This window comes from Ovis aries, chromosome 2 (genome assembly GCF_016772045.2).
Source record: "Ovis aries strain OAR_USU_Benz2616 breed Rambouillet chromosome 2, ARS-UI_Ramb_v3.0, whole genome shotgun sequence".
Lineage (NCBI taxonomy): Eukaryota > Metazoa > Chordata > Mammalia > Artiodactyla > Bovidae > Ovis > Ovis aries.
The window spans coordinates 49,758,635-49,772,645 of NC_056055.1; the positions used below are offsets into that span (position 1 = coordinate 49,758,635).

The following is a 14,011-nucleotide window of genomic DNA, read 5'->3' on the forward strand; positions in this document are numbered from 1 at the left end:
TCTTGCCTGAAAAGTAAACATTTATTAAGCAGGCTAGATATTCTAGGCACCATGTATTCAATATGCCAGGCACCTATAAACTGCTTTATGTACATTGTTTTTGTTTGTTTGTTTTAAATTTAATTAACACTTCCAGGTTTTGTTTTAATTTTTATTATTTTAAAATTTTATTTATTTATTTATTTATTTTGGTTGCCCTGGATTTTCATTGCTGCGTGCAGGCTTTCTCTAGTTGCTGTGAGCAGGAGCTACTCTTTGTTGGGGTGTAGGAGCTTCTCTTATCGCAGCACAAGCTCTAGGTGTATGGGCTTCAGTAGTTGAGGCTGGGGGGCTCTAGAGCGCAGACTTGGTTTGCCGCGCGCATGCTTAGTTGCTCCGTGGTATGCAGAATCCTCCCGGATCAGGGATGGACCCCATGTCCCCTGCACTGGGAAGGGATTCTTATCCGCTGCACCACCAGGGAAGGTCCAGTACATTGTTTGATTCAATCATCCCAATAGCCTCATGAGATGCATACCAATATTGTCCCATATTATAGGGAGTATACTGGCTCCAAAACTAAGTTGCCTAAGGTAACTGAATTAGGGAATGTGGCAACACTGGAATTCAAACACTCTTCAACTCAACATCTGACTCCAGACACATTGTTAACCCTTCATCTCACAGACTAGTTGCCCATATCAGGAGGTAGTCAGTGTTCCTTTCCTAGGCGAACAATTCTGGTGCTATGTGCCCCTTTGCCTTCACAAATGGGGTGACCAATTGAAGACAGGTGATTCCTTTGGTTTCAACTTAATTTCTGTGACATAATATGCTGATACTTTCATTAAGAAATGCTTTTTGACCTTCCCTGGATTAATACAGAGGATTTCACTAGTTGTCTTGAGTCACTATGATCTGGTGAGCAGAAGAGGGTTCAAATTTGTTTTGAATTCCTAATTTATATCTTCTTGTCTATTATCCAAGTCTAACAGCAAGACTTTCCATTATTTTGCATACAATTAAGGTGAAAAAATGCCACATACAGGGAGACATTGCAAGATTAATTTCACATCTTTATAATTTTCACATTCATTATATTCACTTTCACAAGAACTATGTGAGGTGGACAAGTCAGGAATTATTTACCTGCTTTGCAAATAAAGAATCGCAAAAAGGGGAAGTGATTTGTTCAAGGATATTGAGCTGGTTAAGTGCTAGACTTCATTCCTTCCTATGCTATGCCACCTCTGTATGTGAAAAGGAACATCAGACTCGAGCACTTCTTAGCAGGCAGAGACAAATAGCTGCCATGCCAGAAGCTGGGGTACACTAGCCTGTGGCTGCAGGGCTGCCTGTGTAACTAGCCACTGTGCTGGAGGACGAGGACATAGCATCAGCCACGACCCTGCTCACACCTGTGCAGGATGATAAAGAAAGTAGAAGTAGCCAACAGCTGTGGTCCAACTAGATAAAACTTTAAGGCGGGAAGTCAAGTGACAAGTGAACTCGTCTATGTGTGTGTTTTTTAACTGTTAGTTACTTTTGACATTTTAAAAAAGGCTTCTTGTGGAAGTCAGACCAAAAGCAGGAAGATACTGCAGCAAGATGGATTTGGGAAAAGACCAATCTCTCTCAAAGCTCCATCAGACACCTGATCCTCGTCAAGAAGAGACCCATGTTCCAGGTAATGAAAGAAACCTTAAGAGACAGTGGCTGTTGGGAAGGATTGGGCTATGATTATTGTCCTCTTTGTATGGGTCTGGCAAAAAAGGGGCATCATTGGGTGGGTACATTCATGTATTAGAAAGGAAGAATAGGGGCTATATAACTTTCTGAGCTGACTTCTAGCACTAAGATTCTAGTAAGCAGGAGAAACACAAGGAAACAATAAATAAATAATTATATATATTATTTAAATAATAAATAAATAATTCTCTATATATAAGATAATGAAAATACCCAATAATGGATGGTGTGGTAAAACAACTACAGCCATATATGTAGCACAAATATAGTGTAACTTTTGGAAAGCTATCTGGCAATTAGTAGCCAGAACTATGAGTGTTTATTCTGTTGACTGACTAATCTTAGTCTTTGGATATACCCTAAAGCAGCATTTTGGCTGCTTTTGCAGAACCCTAGGCCTTAAGACAGTGATTTAAACATTTTATATGCCATGGATCCCTTCGGCTTTCTGATGAAACTCTAGACACCTTCTTAGACTAAATTTTTTAAATACATAAAGTTAATTACATATGATTACAAAGGAAGCAATTATATTAATAAAAGTATAAAAATAAAAACCGTGATATAATAATATATGTGCTTATTGACAGGTGCATTAAATAACAAGATCCATGAGTGGATCTCATTACCACTGTATCAAATCAAATATTTCATCTCAAATAAATGATATTCTAAGGTATCTGTAATAACTAATGTGATATGGAAAAAAATCCATAATTTCTTTTTGTGACAAAGTCATATTCTGCTAAAACCACTGTGGTTTGTTATCTACATTCATAATTGAAGGAAATAGGCATTTAGATTGGTAAAAATACAGGTATAATTTTCCCCCATCCAAGTTCACCATTAAGGACTGCTGTTCTAAAATAAAAATGTGTCATGGTCCATGAGGTATGTTCACTTTGGGAGGTCCCAGTGCAAATTTGAAATCATTCCACTGGCTCTAAGAAGTTCTGCATCAAAGACCCATTAACTTTTCACAGTCTTGGATGGCAACAGAACTGTTGTTGATTGTAACTTTAATATTCCAAAGAACTTGGAGAAACATCATCCAAAGGAAAAAAATACAAAAGAAAAAAAAATCTGTGTGTGAAATGCTTATGATAGTTGATCTACAGTGGCAACAACAGCAACAAAGCAAAACAAACAAACTGGCAAGAACCTAAATGTTCAGTGTAAGTGGAATGAGTGGATAAATGAGAATACATCAACTTGATCAAATATCATGTAGTCACTAGAGTTATAGTTATGAGGACTAGATGATGGAATTTATTTCTGATGGTTAATAAATGGTAAAACTGTGGTATGCAATCATTGCAACTTTAATATAGGGGCTAGATGAATACATGGAAAATCCCATGGACAGAGGGGCCTGGCGGGCTACAGTCCATGGGGTCGCAAGAGTCGGACATGACTTAGCGACTAAACCACCACCAGATGAGTACAAGGAATGAAATGAAAGCAGGTTTTAATGTTAAGGATGGCAGAACATGGCTGTTTTTTTTCTTTGCTTTTATGTTTGTACAATATGCACACTATTTTGAAGAAATTAATAGCACATTTATGTACAAATACTGATCTTTTCATTTAAAAAATGTTGACTGAATGTTTGCTCCCAGGCATTCTTCAGGAGGCACAAGGATAAATAAGAGATAGTCCTTGTCCTCAAAAGGGTAGGAGAAAAACTCAGACACTCAAGGGGATTTTATCATTTTGCTATAGGACTCTTTTGCTGTTAACACCGTAATTCATCACTCTCTCTCATAACTTTCATTTTGATCCTGCAGAAGTCATTGGAACTTGGAGTTTGCGAAACAGAGAGCAACTCAGGAAAAGAAAAGCTGAAGCACAAGAAAAGCAAACTTCACAATGGCAATTTCGGTATAGTATCACTGCAAGGGAGAAGGGACTGATACTTACTTAGCATGCTGAGAACTTTTATACACTATAGTTTATCTTTCCAGCAATCCCACAAATCGGGAGCTGTTATCCATATTCATCTCCCCGCCAAAAAAAGAAAGAAACCAAGTCTCTGAAGGTTAAATCTCTTGCCTAAAGTCACACCGCTAGTAAAGTGATGGGAACAGTCTTACTGCCGCTCTCTTTGACCAGGTGATGAAATCATGTATATTGTGGAGAGGTCTGCTGTTCAACCACTTTAGTAATGTAACCATTGTTGTTGGGAGTAGGAGATACCATTGAGAAGACCCCCAAGCTTGTTCTCCAAGCTTTCTGTTAGTAAAATTCTTCTTTAATGAGTATAGTTAACTCTCCAAGAAGTAAACCAAAGCACTGTCTGTAAATGAGTAATGGAAGAGTCTGAGAGTTCCTGTGTCCAAAGTCAGCTGTATGGAATCTCAGGGAGGGAAGACATGAGCATGACTATACAGTAGGCAGCATCTAATGGCCCCATGTAGAATATAACTACGAAAACGGAGGTATTGCTTGCTTGGAGGTAGGAAAGGGAAACCCAAAGAGCCACAGTACAACATCCATCTGAGCCAGGATTTCTCAACGCTGGGGTCACTAAAGCTGTGGGTAGGAGAATCACTGGCTTCTAGAAACCCATAGAACTTTCCCTCCCCAGTTATGACAACCAAAAATGCCTGCAGACATTATCAAATGCTTCATGGGGTCGGAGAAGAGGAGGTAAAATTGCTCCCAGTTGAGTGCCACTGATCTAAGTACTCTTCTTCTTTAAAAAAAAATTTTTTGTTTGGTTGTGCTGGGTCTTCATTGCGCATGTGTGCTTTCTGTAGTTGCAGGGGCCACCCTTCATTGTGCTGCACAGGCTTCACATTGAGGTGATTTCTTTTGTTACAGAGCACGGGCTCTAAGTGCACAGGCTTCAGTAGTTGCAACATATGGGCTCAGTAGTTGTGGCTCATGACCTCTAGAAGGGCTCAATAGCTGTGGTGCATAGGCTTAGTTGCTCGTCTGTATATGGAATCTTTTCAGACCAAGGATTGAGCCCATGTCCCCTGTTATTGGCAGTTGGATTTTTAGCCAGCATCACCAGGGAAGTCCCTTTACAAAATTTTGATTAAGGTTTAGCTATGTATTTCTTCTTTTTTGGAGAAATGTGTCCTTCAGTGGCAAAAATAACATAGGTATACATTTTTCTAAGCATCATTTTTTTAAAAAGCATACAATGCAGGTGTTTTAAGTTCCTATTCTCACTGTGGACAGAATATTGTCTGTTCTGCTACAACATGTGTTTCTATAACACCAGTTAGCTCACATATAATTCTTAAATAGGAGAGTGGTATCAGTTTAACGTGGAAGTTGTGTTAGTTTGTAATTTTTCCTAGTCAAAAGAAGCCAGAATGGTGGGAATAGAATTAAAAACTTCAGCAGGAAAGGAAAAAGCCTTCAACTTGGCTGCTGTGTAGACAAGATTCTTTTCAGCCTGCATCCAGGCTCCTTCCGCAGAGAAGGACATCACTAGCTCTGCAGAGATCTCCTCATATAGCAGGTTGCACTTCCTCCTGTGCTCAACTCTGTGGCAGCCCTGCTGGCTCAGAGCATCATCCTCATTTGCATGATCTCAGCACTGAAAGCCTGCATTCACACTGGTGCTTTTGTGCATTTTTACCATCCCCGAGGCAGCCTCCCTGCAGAAAAAGCTGCCTGTCTGGACTTTCCCAGTTATCTCCCCTGTACCAACTATTGTTTATCCTAGTGTTATACAGTTGCATAGGATTTGACTCATTTGCCCCAACTAAATTTTTTTCTTCCCATAAGCGCTGTCACTTTTAGTGCATGATTTTGCAGAAAGTGAGGTTTTTCAGGAATGCATATATGTTGTAGCGGAAACTTCTGTACTCAGGTCCTCTGACAGGTGACTCTGTTGAAGAATACCCAGTTGGCTCCCTGAATTCCATACTCACCAGGCAACCTTCTGGTTATTATTGGCTTCCCAAGTACCTGCTGGAGAAGGTGATGGCACCCCACCCCAGTACTCTTGCCTGGAAAATCCCACGGATGGAGAAGCCTGGTGGGCTGCAGTCCATGGGGTCGCGAAGAGTCGGACATGACTGAGCGACTTCCCTTTCACTTTTCACTTTCATGCATTGAAGAAGGAAATGGCAACCCACTCCAGTGTTCTTGCCTGGAGAAACCCAGGGATGGCGGAGCCTGGTGGGCTGCCGTCTATGGGGTCGCACAGAGTTGGACACGACTGAAGCGACTTAGCAGCAGCAGCAGCAAGTACCTGCTACAGAGAAACAGTGCATTGTCACTTTGCTTTTCTCACAGTTTATTTAAAAATTGGTCTTTAGGTTTATGTATCAATCCTTTTGAGCTGGTTGCTGAGCCCTGACTCAAGAAATGGAAGAGGCTGGTTTCAGTATGCTCTTAGAATTGGGTTTCTGTGCTCATTGGGTTGGAGGAGGCGTCCAAGGCTGAAGAAATCACTGGAGTAGATGGAACCTTGGTGAACCTCTTGGTAGCGGGCTGGCCTTGCTGTTGTGATGCATTTCTAGACTGCTGAGGGCTGTTCTCACTACAGTGAAACCTCAGTTCCGGAGAGAAAGGACAGAGTGTAATGGTTAAGAGCCTGGTGGCTGAAGTCAGATGACTTGATATGAAGACTAGCTCCCTCATGTCCCAGCCATTTCACCTTGGGCAAGTTATTCAGAAAACTGTGCTTTAGTTTTCTCATCTGCAAAATGGAGATTATAATAGTATCTGCCTTATAAGTTTATGTGAAGATTACGTGAGATAACAGAATAAGTAAATTACTTAAAACAGTGCCTGACATGGAGGAAGCACCATATATAGATATGGTATATTCTATATTAATATGAGTTCAGATTTCTATTTGGACAATTCATCATGTAAGTTATTACATGCTCATACAACAACTACATGAGGCTGGGCAGATACTATTTATTCCATTTTACCTGTGAAGAAACTGAGGCATAGAGAGTTTGACTTGCCCATGATCACACAGCTGATAATTAAGAGCACAGATTAAATTTTAGACCACACAGATATATTTGTATCTTTTGAGAAACTACTAGAAAGAACATGAAACAGTGTATTACTCAGACTCCCTCATATAGAGATCTACATAACAAATTATTTAGGATTTAATTTCTAGGATAATAAGTGTTTCCTGAAGAATTCACATACATCAGTTTTTAAAAATGTTTTAAATTAAAAAAATTTATACATCATCTTTTAAAAATTTGCTAATAAGGACTTTATAATAATTTATCTTGTTACCTTGGTTACTTGGACTTAAACTTCAAAATGCTGAGCTATCATTTTTACCTGCATATCATCATATTATTTCTACCTTCTATATTATTTTTAATATTTCTTTTAAACTATATTATTACAATATAAACTTTTAAAATATTGACTTCAGACTGAATTTGATGAGACAGTCTTAAAAAAATTAACTATGGGAATTTTTCAGACACAACAAAAGTAGAATAGGGTATACATTTTTTGAGTGTGCATGAACTGTGAGAACTGCAGAGGTGTATCTCTGGTTTCATCTCGAAAGAATGTCCAGTTTACTAAAAGAATTTGGGTTTCTCCATTAAGCATAATCCTCATAATAAATCCTATAGGAATGGTAAGCATGGAGAGCATTTCAGTCCTGTGGCCTGTTAGAGAGGGCTCCATGGGGCAGATAGCATGGAACAGAGAGTTTCAATAAGTTTAGAAAGTGGTGAAATGCTTATTTATAGTACCCCCCCACCCCCCGCCCCACCAATCCATCTGTATTAGCCTTCTGTATTTGGTTATATTTGCAATACCTAATGGCACCCCACTCCAGCACTCTTGCCTGGAAAAGCCTATGGACGGAAGAACCTGGTGGGCCACAGTCCATGGGGTCGCTAAGAGTCGGACACGACTGAGCGACTTCATTTTCACTTTTCACTTTCATGCACTGGAGAAGGAAATGGCAACCCACTCCAGTGTTCTTGCCTGGAGAATCCTAGGGACGGGGGAGCCTCATGGGCTGCTGTCTATGGGGTCGCACAGAGTTGGGCACGACTGAAGCGACTTAGCAGTAGCAGCAACAATTTGTCATTGGCTGCAGTTCTCATGCATATCTTTCCATCTTCTAGATCTTAAACTGTCAGTTCAAAGTACGTGTAATATGACCACTCACACCTTTTCACCAAGCTGCTTTACCTCAAGAACATGTTTTTGTAGCTTTGGACCCGGCTTATACTACATCTCATTTGACTCACACTGCAGCCTCTTAGCCTGTTTTACACAAGACACTGTATTAAATGAGCAAGCCAGGCTCATCACCTGCAGGCTTCACAGATGTGAAGCAGGGCTGCGTTGCAGATTTAGCAACACAATCATATCAGTTTTCCCCACCGGCATAGAGAAACGAATTCACACAGGCTAAACCCAAAGAGACTATTATGTAAAACAGAATGCCAATCTGTTCATTTATAATATCAGTGATACATTTTCTATAACCAAAGTTTAAGTATACGCTCTCAAACACACACACACACACACACACACACACACACACACACACACACACACACACACACTGCTCACTAAGAAGGTGCTTATTGAACCAGTCATCAAAGACAAAAAAGTCCCAAGGGTCATTTCCTCTCCGGACAATTGAGAACATTTAGCACTCCTTCTTCATTTTACACACAAGGAGATTGAGGCCTGGAGAGATTAAGTAGCTTGTTCAAAGTCACGCCACTAGGCAGTGGGAGTCCTGGACTCCCTGGAACAGTTAACTGCCAAACATTTATTTGAATTCTGGATCCCTATTTTTGATAGTAATTCTGATTTCTCCATAGAGAGAAAAAACACAAGCGGCAAAGAACAGGGAAAAGAAATGAAAGAGGCAGAAAGAGACAACAAAATACAGAAATGAAGGTGGAGCTTCCATCACAACTAGAAAGGGAAATGATGGAGAAAGCACCAGCACCTGAAGAGAAAGAAATCGAGCCACCTGGGAGTGTGACCAAAGCTCTCCTTCCGGCAGTGTCCCCACAAAGAGTTGCACCTAAGAAACATGTTTCTGAAGTAGGTCAAGAAAGTGTTATCCTTCAGGAAAATTCTTCTGAGTACCAAGCAATAGCGGTACCAAACCACCCTTCTGAAATAAGCCAAGATAGGGCTGAATCTGAAGACCTCTCTCCTAAAATGTGCCAAGAAATAGCTATATTTCAAGACCAGCCTTTCAAAATGTTCCGTGATATGGCTCAGCCTGAAGACGTCTCTCCTAAAACATGCCAAGAAGCCACTGCAGCCAAAGTCCTTTCTTCGAAAACATCTGAAGATACAACTGACCTGGAGGAACGCTCTCTTGAAGCACACCCCAAACCAGATGCGCCCAAAGCCTCCACTCTTGAAACATACCAGAAAAGACCTGAGCCTGAGGAACCCGATTCTGAACCAGGTCAAGGAATAGTTGAGACTGAAAGCTTTGTTTCTAACACACAGCAAGAAATGGCTGTGCCTAAAGAGCTTTCTACAGAAATACACCAGGAAACAGTTGAACCTGAAGACTTTTCTCATAAAATGTATAAAGAAATTGCTGTGTCTAAAGCCCCCTCTCATAAAACAACCCAAGAAACATCTGTTCCTGAAAAATATCCCCCAGAAATGTACCAAGAAACACCTGGGTCTGAAGAATATTCACTTGAAATATACCAAGAAACACCAGGACCTGAAGATGGTGCACCTGAAATTTACCAAGAAACACCTGGGCCTGAAGACCTCTCTACTAAGACATATAAAGACAAAGATGTTCCTAAAGAATGCTTTCCCAAACTGTACCAGGAAATAGGTGGACCCCAAGACCAGGATCCTAAAGCACACCAGGAAGATGCTAAGGATGTTTATACTTTTCCTCAAGGTATGGGTTTCTTACTGGGGTCAAGTTAGTGACACTGCCATTTCTTAACTGCTTCCTGTTCATAATCAGAGCACCAAATAGGCATCTCTCCCTTGGAGCACTGATTCATAGCCTTCTGTGACAATCCTGGGTTATCCCAGTTATCTCAATAGGTATCTTTGATGCCTTTGTCCAGTTTTAAGTGAAAAATGTTTATCATTCAACTGATATATATTTGGTATATTTCCATGTAATTTAAAGAAAATAATTGAAACTATAAGTGTATATAGTGGGTACCTATACATACTATGCATTTTGGGAAGCTTTAGTAGGTGAAGAAAAATGAACCCTATGTAGAGTCAATTATGTGCAAAATGTTTTGGACAATTACATTTATATTAACACAAAATCTTGGTGAATAAAGTTTTTTTTTTCCTAGAAAATTAACATTTCCTGGCAAACTAAAGGCAAGTAAATTCATGGTACAAGGTACTGAGAAAGATACAAAGACATAAAGTAGGATCCTGATACTAGGGAACTCGTTGTTATAGGAGTTAACAGGCTTACCTTTCTATTTCAATATTTGTCCCTGAAAAGCATAGTATTTTAAAAGCAATGTGACCTTTATTCAACTTTACTTGTCTCAGGGACATATGGAGAAGGTGATGGCACCCCACCCCAGTACTCTTGCCTGGAAAATCCCATGGACAGAGGAGCCTGGTAGGCTGCGGTCCATGGGGTTTCGAAGACTCAGACATGACTGAGCAACTTCCCTTTCACTTTTCACTTTCATGCATTGGAGAAGGAAATGGCAACCCACTCCAGTGTTCTTTCCTGGAGAATCCCAGGGATGGGGGAGCCTGGTGGGCTGCCGTCTATGGGGTCACACAGAGTTGGACACGACTGAAGTGACTTAGCAGCAGCAGGGACATAACTGAGAGCCTTGGCTCTCCTTGTTCAGTCCTGTTCTCGGTGTAGAAAATGGGCTGAGCCTAGCAGTCTATCCCCAGGGAATTGTTTTCTAAAGAAATTCCTTTGGTAGCTTATTTTCTCTTTCTCCTAAAATATGAGTGCAACAAAAACCTGGGCTTAAGTTGGGTTCCAAGCAATATAGGTTTTGAGGAAATACCTTTTTAAAATTACAGTAAAAGCAGACATATGAAACACTACCTGTATTGACAGGAGTCCCCTGCTGGAGACGTGGCTCTAATCAACATAGCACCAGATTCTCAGGGTTTTGTTCTAAACCCAGTGAGGTTAAGACAGGCAATTAATTAATTATTTTATGCTTTTTGGCAATTAATGCTTATCTTGTTTTTTCTTTATCTTGCCAAACAAGTAGAAATGTCTTCCTTTTTGCTGATTATAAAATTGCTATAATGATAATTATAAATGTTCATTATAATAAATTAAAGCAATATCTAAGTGACTATAAAGTGCCCTATGATACCACTTCCTATCTCTGACCCCCAATGTTAAGTTTTTGTTTTAGCAAATGAGATGGTACAATAACATTCTATTCTATAACCTGCTTTTTTTCACATGCCATGTATATTGTGGCCATCCTAATGACATCTTTGTAACAGTTGTTCAGTATTATGTTATATATACAGCAATTTATTCAACCAGTCCTTATAATGATGAACACCTAGGTTACTGCCAAGTTTTACTATTGTAACAATGTTCAATGAACATCATGGGAAGTAACAGTTGTTTAAAATTTATTATAGCACTTTCTATCTGCCAATCTCTCTATTAAACATTTTTTGTGAATTACTTTATTCAATGTTAGAAACCCTAGTGGATGAATAATATGTCCCTATATTATAGGAAAGGAAACTAAGGCACTGAAAGCTTAAGTTGATCTGATTACTTCCTTGGATAAATTCCTAGAAATTGAATTGCTGGGCCAAAGGGTACCAGCGTTTAGTCTGGGTACATTCAGTCAGACTAGCCCAAATGTAGCAATTCACAGAATCCAAGAATTTATGTAAGTGCCTAGTCCCCATGCCCTTGCCAACACTGCACATGATTATGTTTTAAAAATCTGCACCTATCTGCTAGATTTTTAAAGACCAACCAACCTAATTGTTTTAATTTCTACTTTTTTTGATGACCTATGCTACCAGGCTTACTTTTAAGATTATTATGAATTTAAGTTTTTCCTTTTGAGAATCACCTGTTTGAATACTTGCTCCATTTTATATTTTGGATATCTATCTTTTTGATTAAAAATCTCTTTAAATAATAGTTATTAAATCTTTGCCTACATATAAGTTGAGTCATAAACATTTTTATTCTTGTTGTTTGTGGTTTAACTTTGTTTATAGAGGTTTGGACATCTATATGACCAAAATATTAATGTTAGTTTTTAGTTACCCAAACTTGTCATGATTTTAGTTTTTAATGATACAAACCTGTCAGTCTTTTTCTTTATGGCTTCTAGTCTGTGGTCTGCTTAGAAAGGCTTTTAAAATCTTAAGATTAAAAGAAATATTCTATGTTTCTACAACATTTATTGGATCTTAATATTGAAATCTTTAATGCATCTGAGATTTGTTTCTGTGCAAAGTGTGAGGTAGTTTTTTTTCTCCAAATGGATAGCCAATTGTCCCAATACCGTTCACTGAATCTATTTTCATATTTTTTTAATTTTTATTTTACAGAAATGAAGGAAAATCCCAAAGCAGAAGAACCAGAGATAATAGAAATTACAAATGTACCTCAGGAGAGTAACCCAGAAAATGACATCTATAGTTATGTTTTGTTTTAATAATGTTCAACCATCATAGTCATCCAAAAAAATACACATCTTAGTACATCATACGTGTGATTTTCTCAAAATATGGTAGAAATCTCTACAATACTTGTTAACATTTTAACAGTATCTCCCCGCCTATAGATATATAGTCTATCTGAAAGCGAGAATTAATGTTTTTTCTCAGGCTCTACCACATAGACAATATTCTGCTAGTGTGTATGTGTGTGCACATATGTGTATGTATGTAATCTGGGGAGAGGACAGTGGTGGGAACAAACTTAATAGTTTTACTCCCCTTAAGAAGTAATCAAAGAAATGTTTGCTCTTGGGGGAAATTATCAAGCCCTCCTTTTTTCCATTTTTAAGGCTGAGCAATTAAAATTTGGGGAAGTATATAGACTTCTTGTTAACTTTGATCAATTATTAGTGTGACAATAGTATCAAAATTTTATGCAGGCTTAAGTTAGCTTTTAGTTATTTAATAATTTTAACAATTCTTATCATTCTAGGACTTCTTTAAAGATATTTTGGAGTGATGTATGTACTTGCATATTTGAATTTTGATTTTCTATTTTTACTTTTAAAATATTGTAATTGTGCAAAATGTACATTAAATCATTAGTACATATTTAACTGTGTGGATAGCATCATGGTAAGCACTATGAGGGGCAGAAGACCTATAACACATAGTCCTTACCTACTAGGAGTTTAATCTAGTCTTGTGGAGGAAGAAAACAGAAAACAAATATTGCAAAAGAAGAGAGTAATGCTAATACTCTTTGGATAGAAGATACAACCAAGGAATACTCACGTTTTTGCCAGAGTGACTTGAAAAAATTACACGAGTGGAGCCTTGAAAGTTAGAGAAGATTTGTATTATAGGTGAGGATAGCAGCTTTATTGTTTGTGACACAAAGAAGGGTGAATTCAAGATATGTTCAAGAACTGCATGCAATGTACTACAGTTAATGCAGGGTCCATGTGGAATAGCAGAATTAAAGTTTGGGGAGAATCCATCTAGCCCTACCTTGGGCTTACCCTCCTCTCATTGTGGGTGTAATGGTTGTTCTTTAAAATGCATGAATCTTATGATATTAAATCTAATATGATGTGTGATAAGATCCAAAGCTTTAATTGATTTTCAGAAGAATCCTTCACTCAAATGAAAGATTAAGAATCATTATACTGGGACACCCCTGGTGGTTCAGTGACTAAGAATCCGCCTTCCAGTGTAGGGGACACAGTTTGATCCCTGGTCAGGGAATTAAGATCCCATATGCCACGGGGTATCTAAGTCTGAACACCACAACAAAGATCCTCCGGGCTGCAACTAAGAAAAAAAAAAAAAGAATCATTATATGGAGGAGTGTTTCTCAAAGTGTAGGCAGATACCTACTTTGAATCATTTAGGGTTTGGTTTTTTTTTAAGGCAGATTCTTAGATCCTACCTCTAGAGAAAAGATTGTATCATAAACTACAAATAATCACATATAATTGTTATTTATATAATCATATATCCTCTAGACAGGGTAATAAAAATTGCAAATCATATAATGAAAGTGCTACATATTTAAGTTCCTGCTTTCCATAAAGAGAACTTTTTCCTTTAAATCAAGTAACAATCTACTTCATCAGTGTCTCCAAGTCTGCTATGCATTTCAGAACATGTCACACTTGGTATC

At 38.5% G+C, this 14,011-nt stretch overlaps 1 protein-coding gene across 1 annotated transcript; it reads left to right on the forward strand.

The window, feature by feature from the left end:
- The first annotated feature begins 1,448 nt into the window (after positions 1-1,448).
- HEMGN (hemogen) lies at positions 1,449-13,450 on the forward strand. The gene is made up of 4 exons (XM_027963903.3): positions 1,449-1,666; positions 3,516-3,609; positions 8,526-9,589; positions 12,235-13,450. Exons 1-4 carry the CDS (start codon positions 1,588-1,590, stop codon positions 12,339-12,341), a joined length of 1,344 nt encoding a protein of 447 aa, XP_027819704.2. The 5' UTR covers positions 1,449-1,587; the 3' UTR covers positions 12,342-13,450.
- The last annotated feature ends 561 nt before the right edge of the window (positions 13,451-14,011 follow it).

What these genes read in the sequence shown, in the direction of transcription:
- HEMGN (XM_027963903.3), top strand. Translation starts at nt 1,588, where the DNA reads ATGGATTTGGGAAAAGACCAATCTCTCTCAAAGCTCCATCAGACACCT. An exon ending in AGAAGAGACCCATGTTCCAG is followed by an intron (nt 1,667 to 3,515) that starts GTAATGAAAGAA and finishes TTGATCCTGCAG; the next exon opens with AAGTCATTGGAACTTGGAGT. An exon ending in TGTTTATACTTTTCCTCAAG is followed by an intron (nt 9,590 to 12,234) that starts GTATGGGTTTCT and finishes TTTATTTTACAG; the next exon opens with AAATGAAGGAAAATCCCAAA.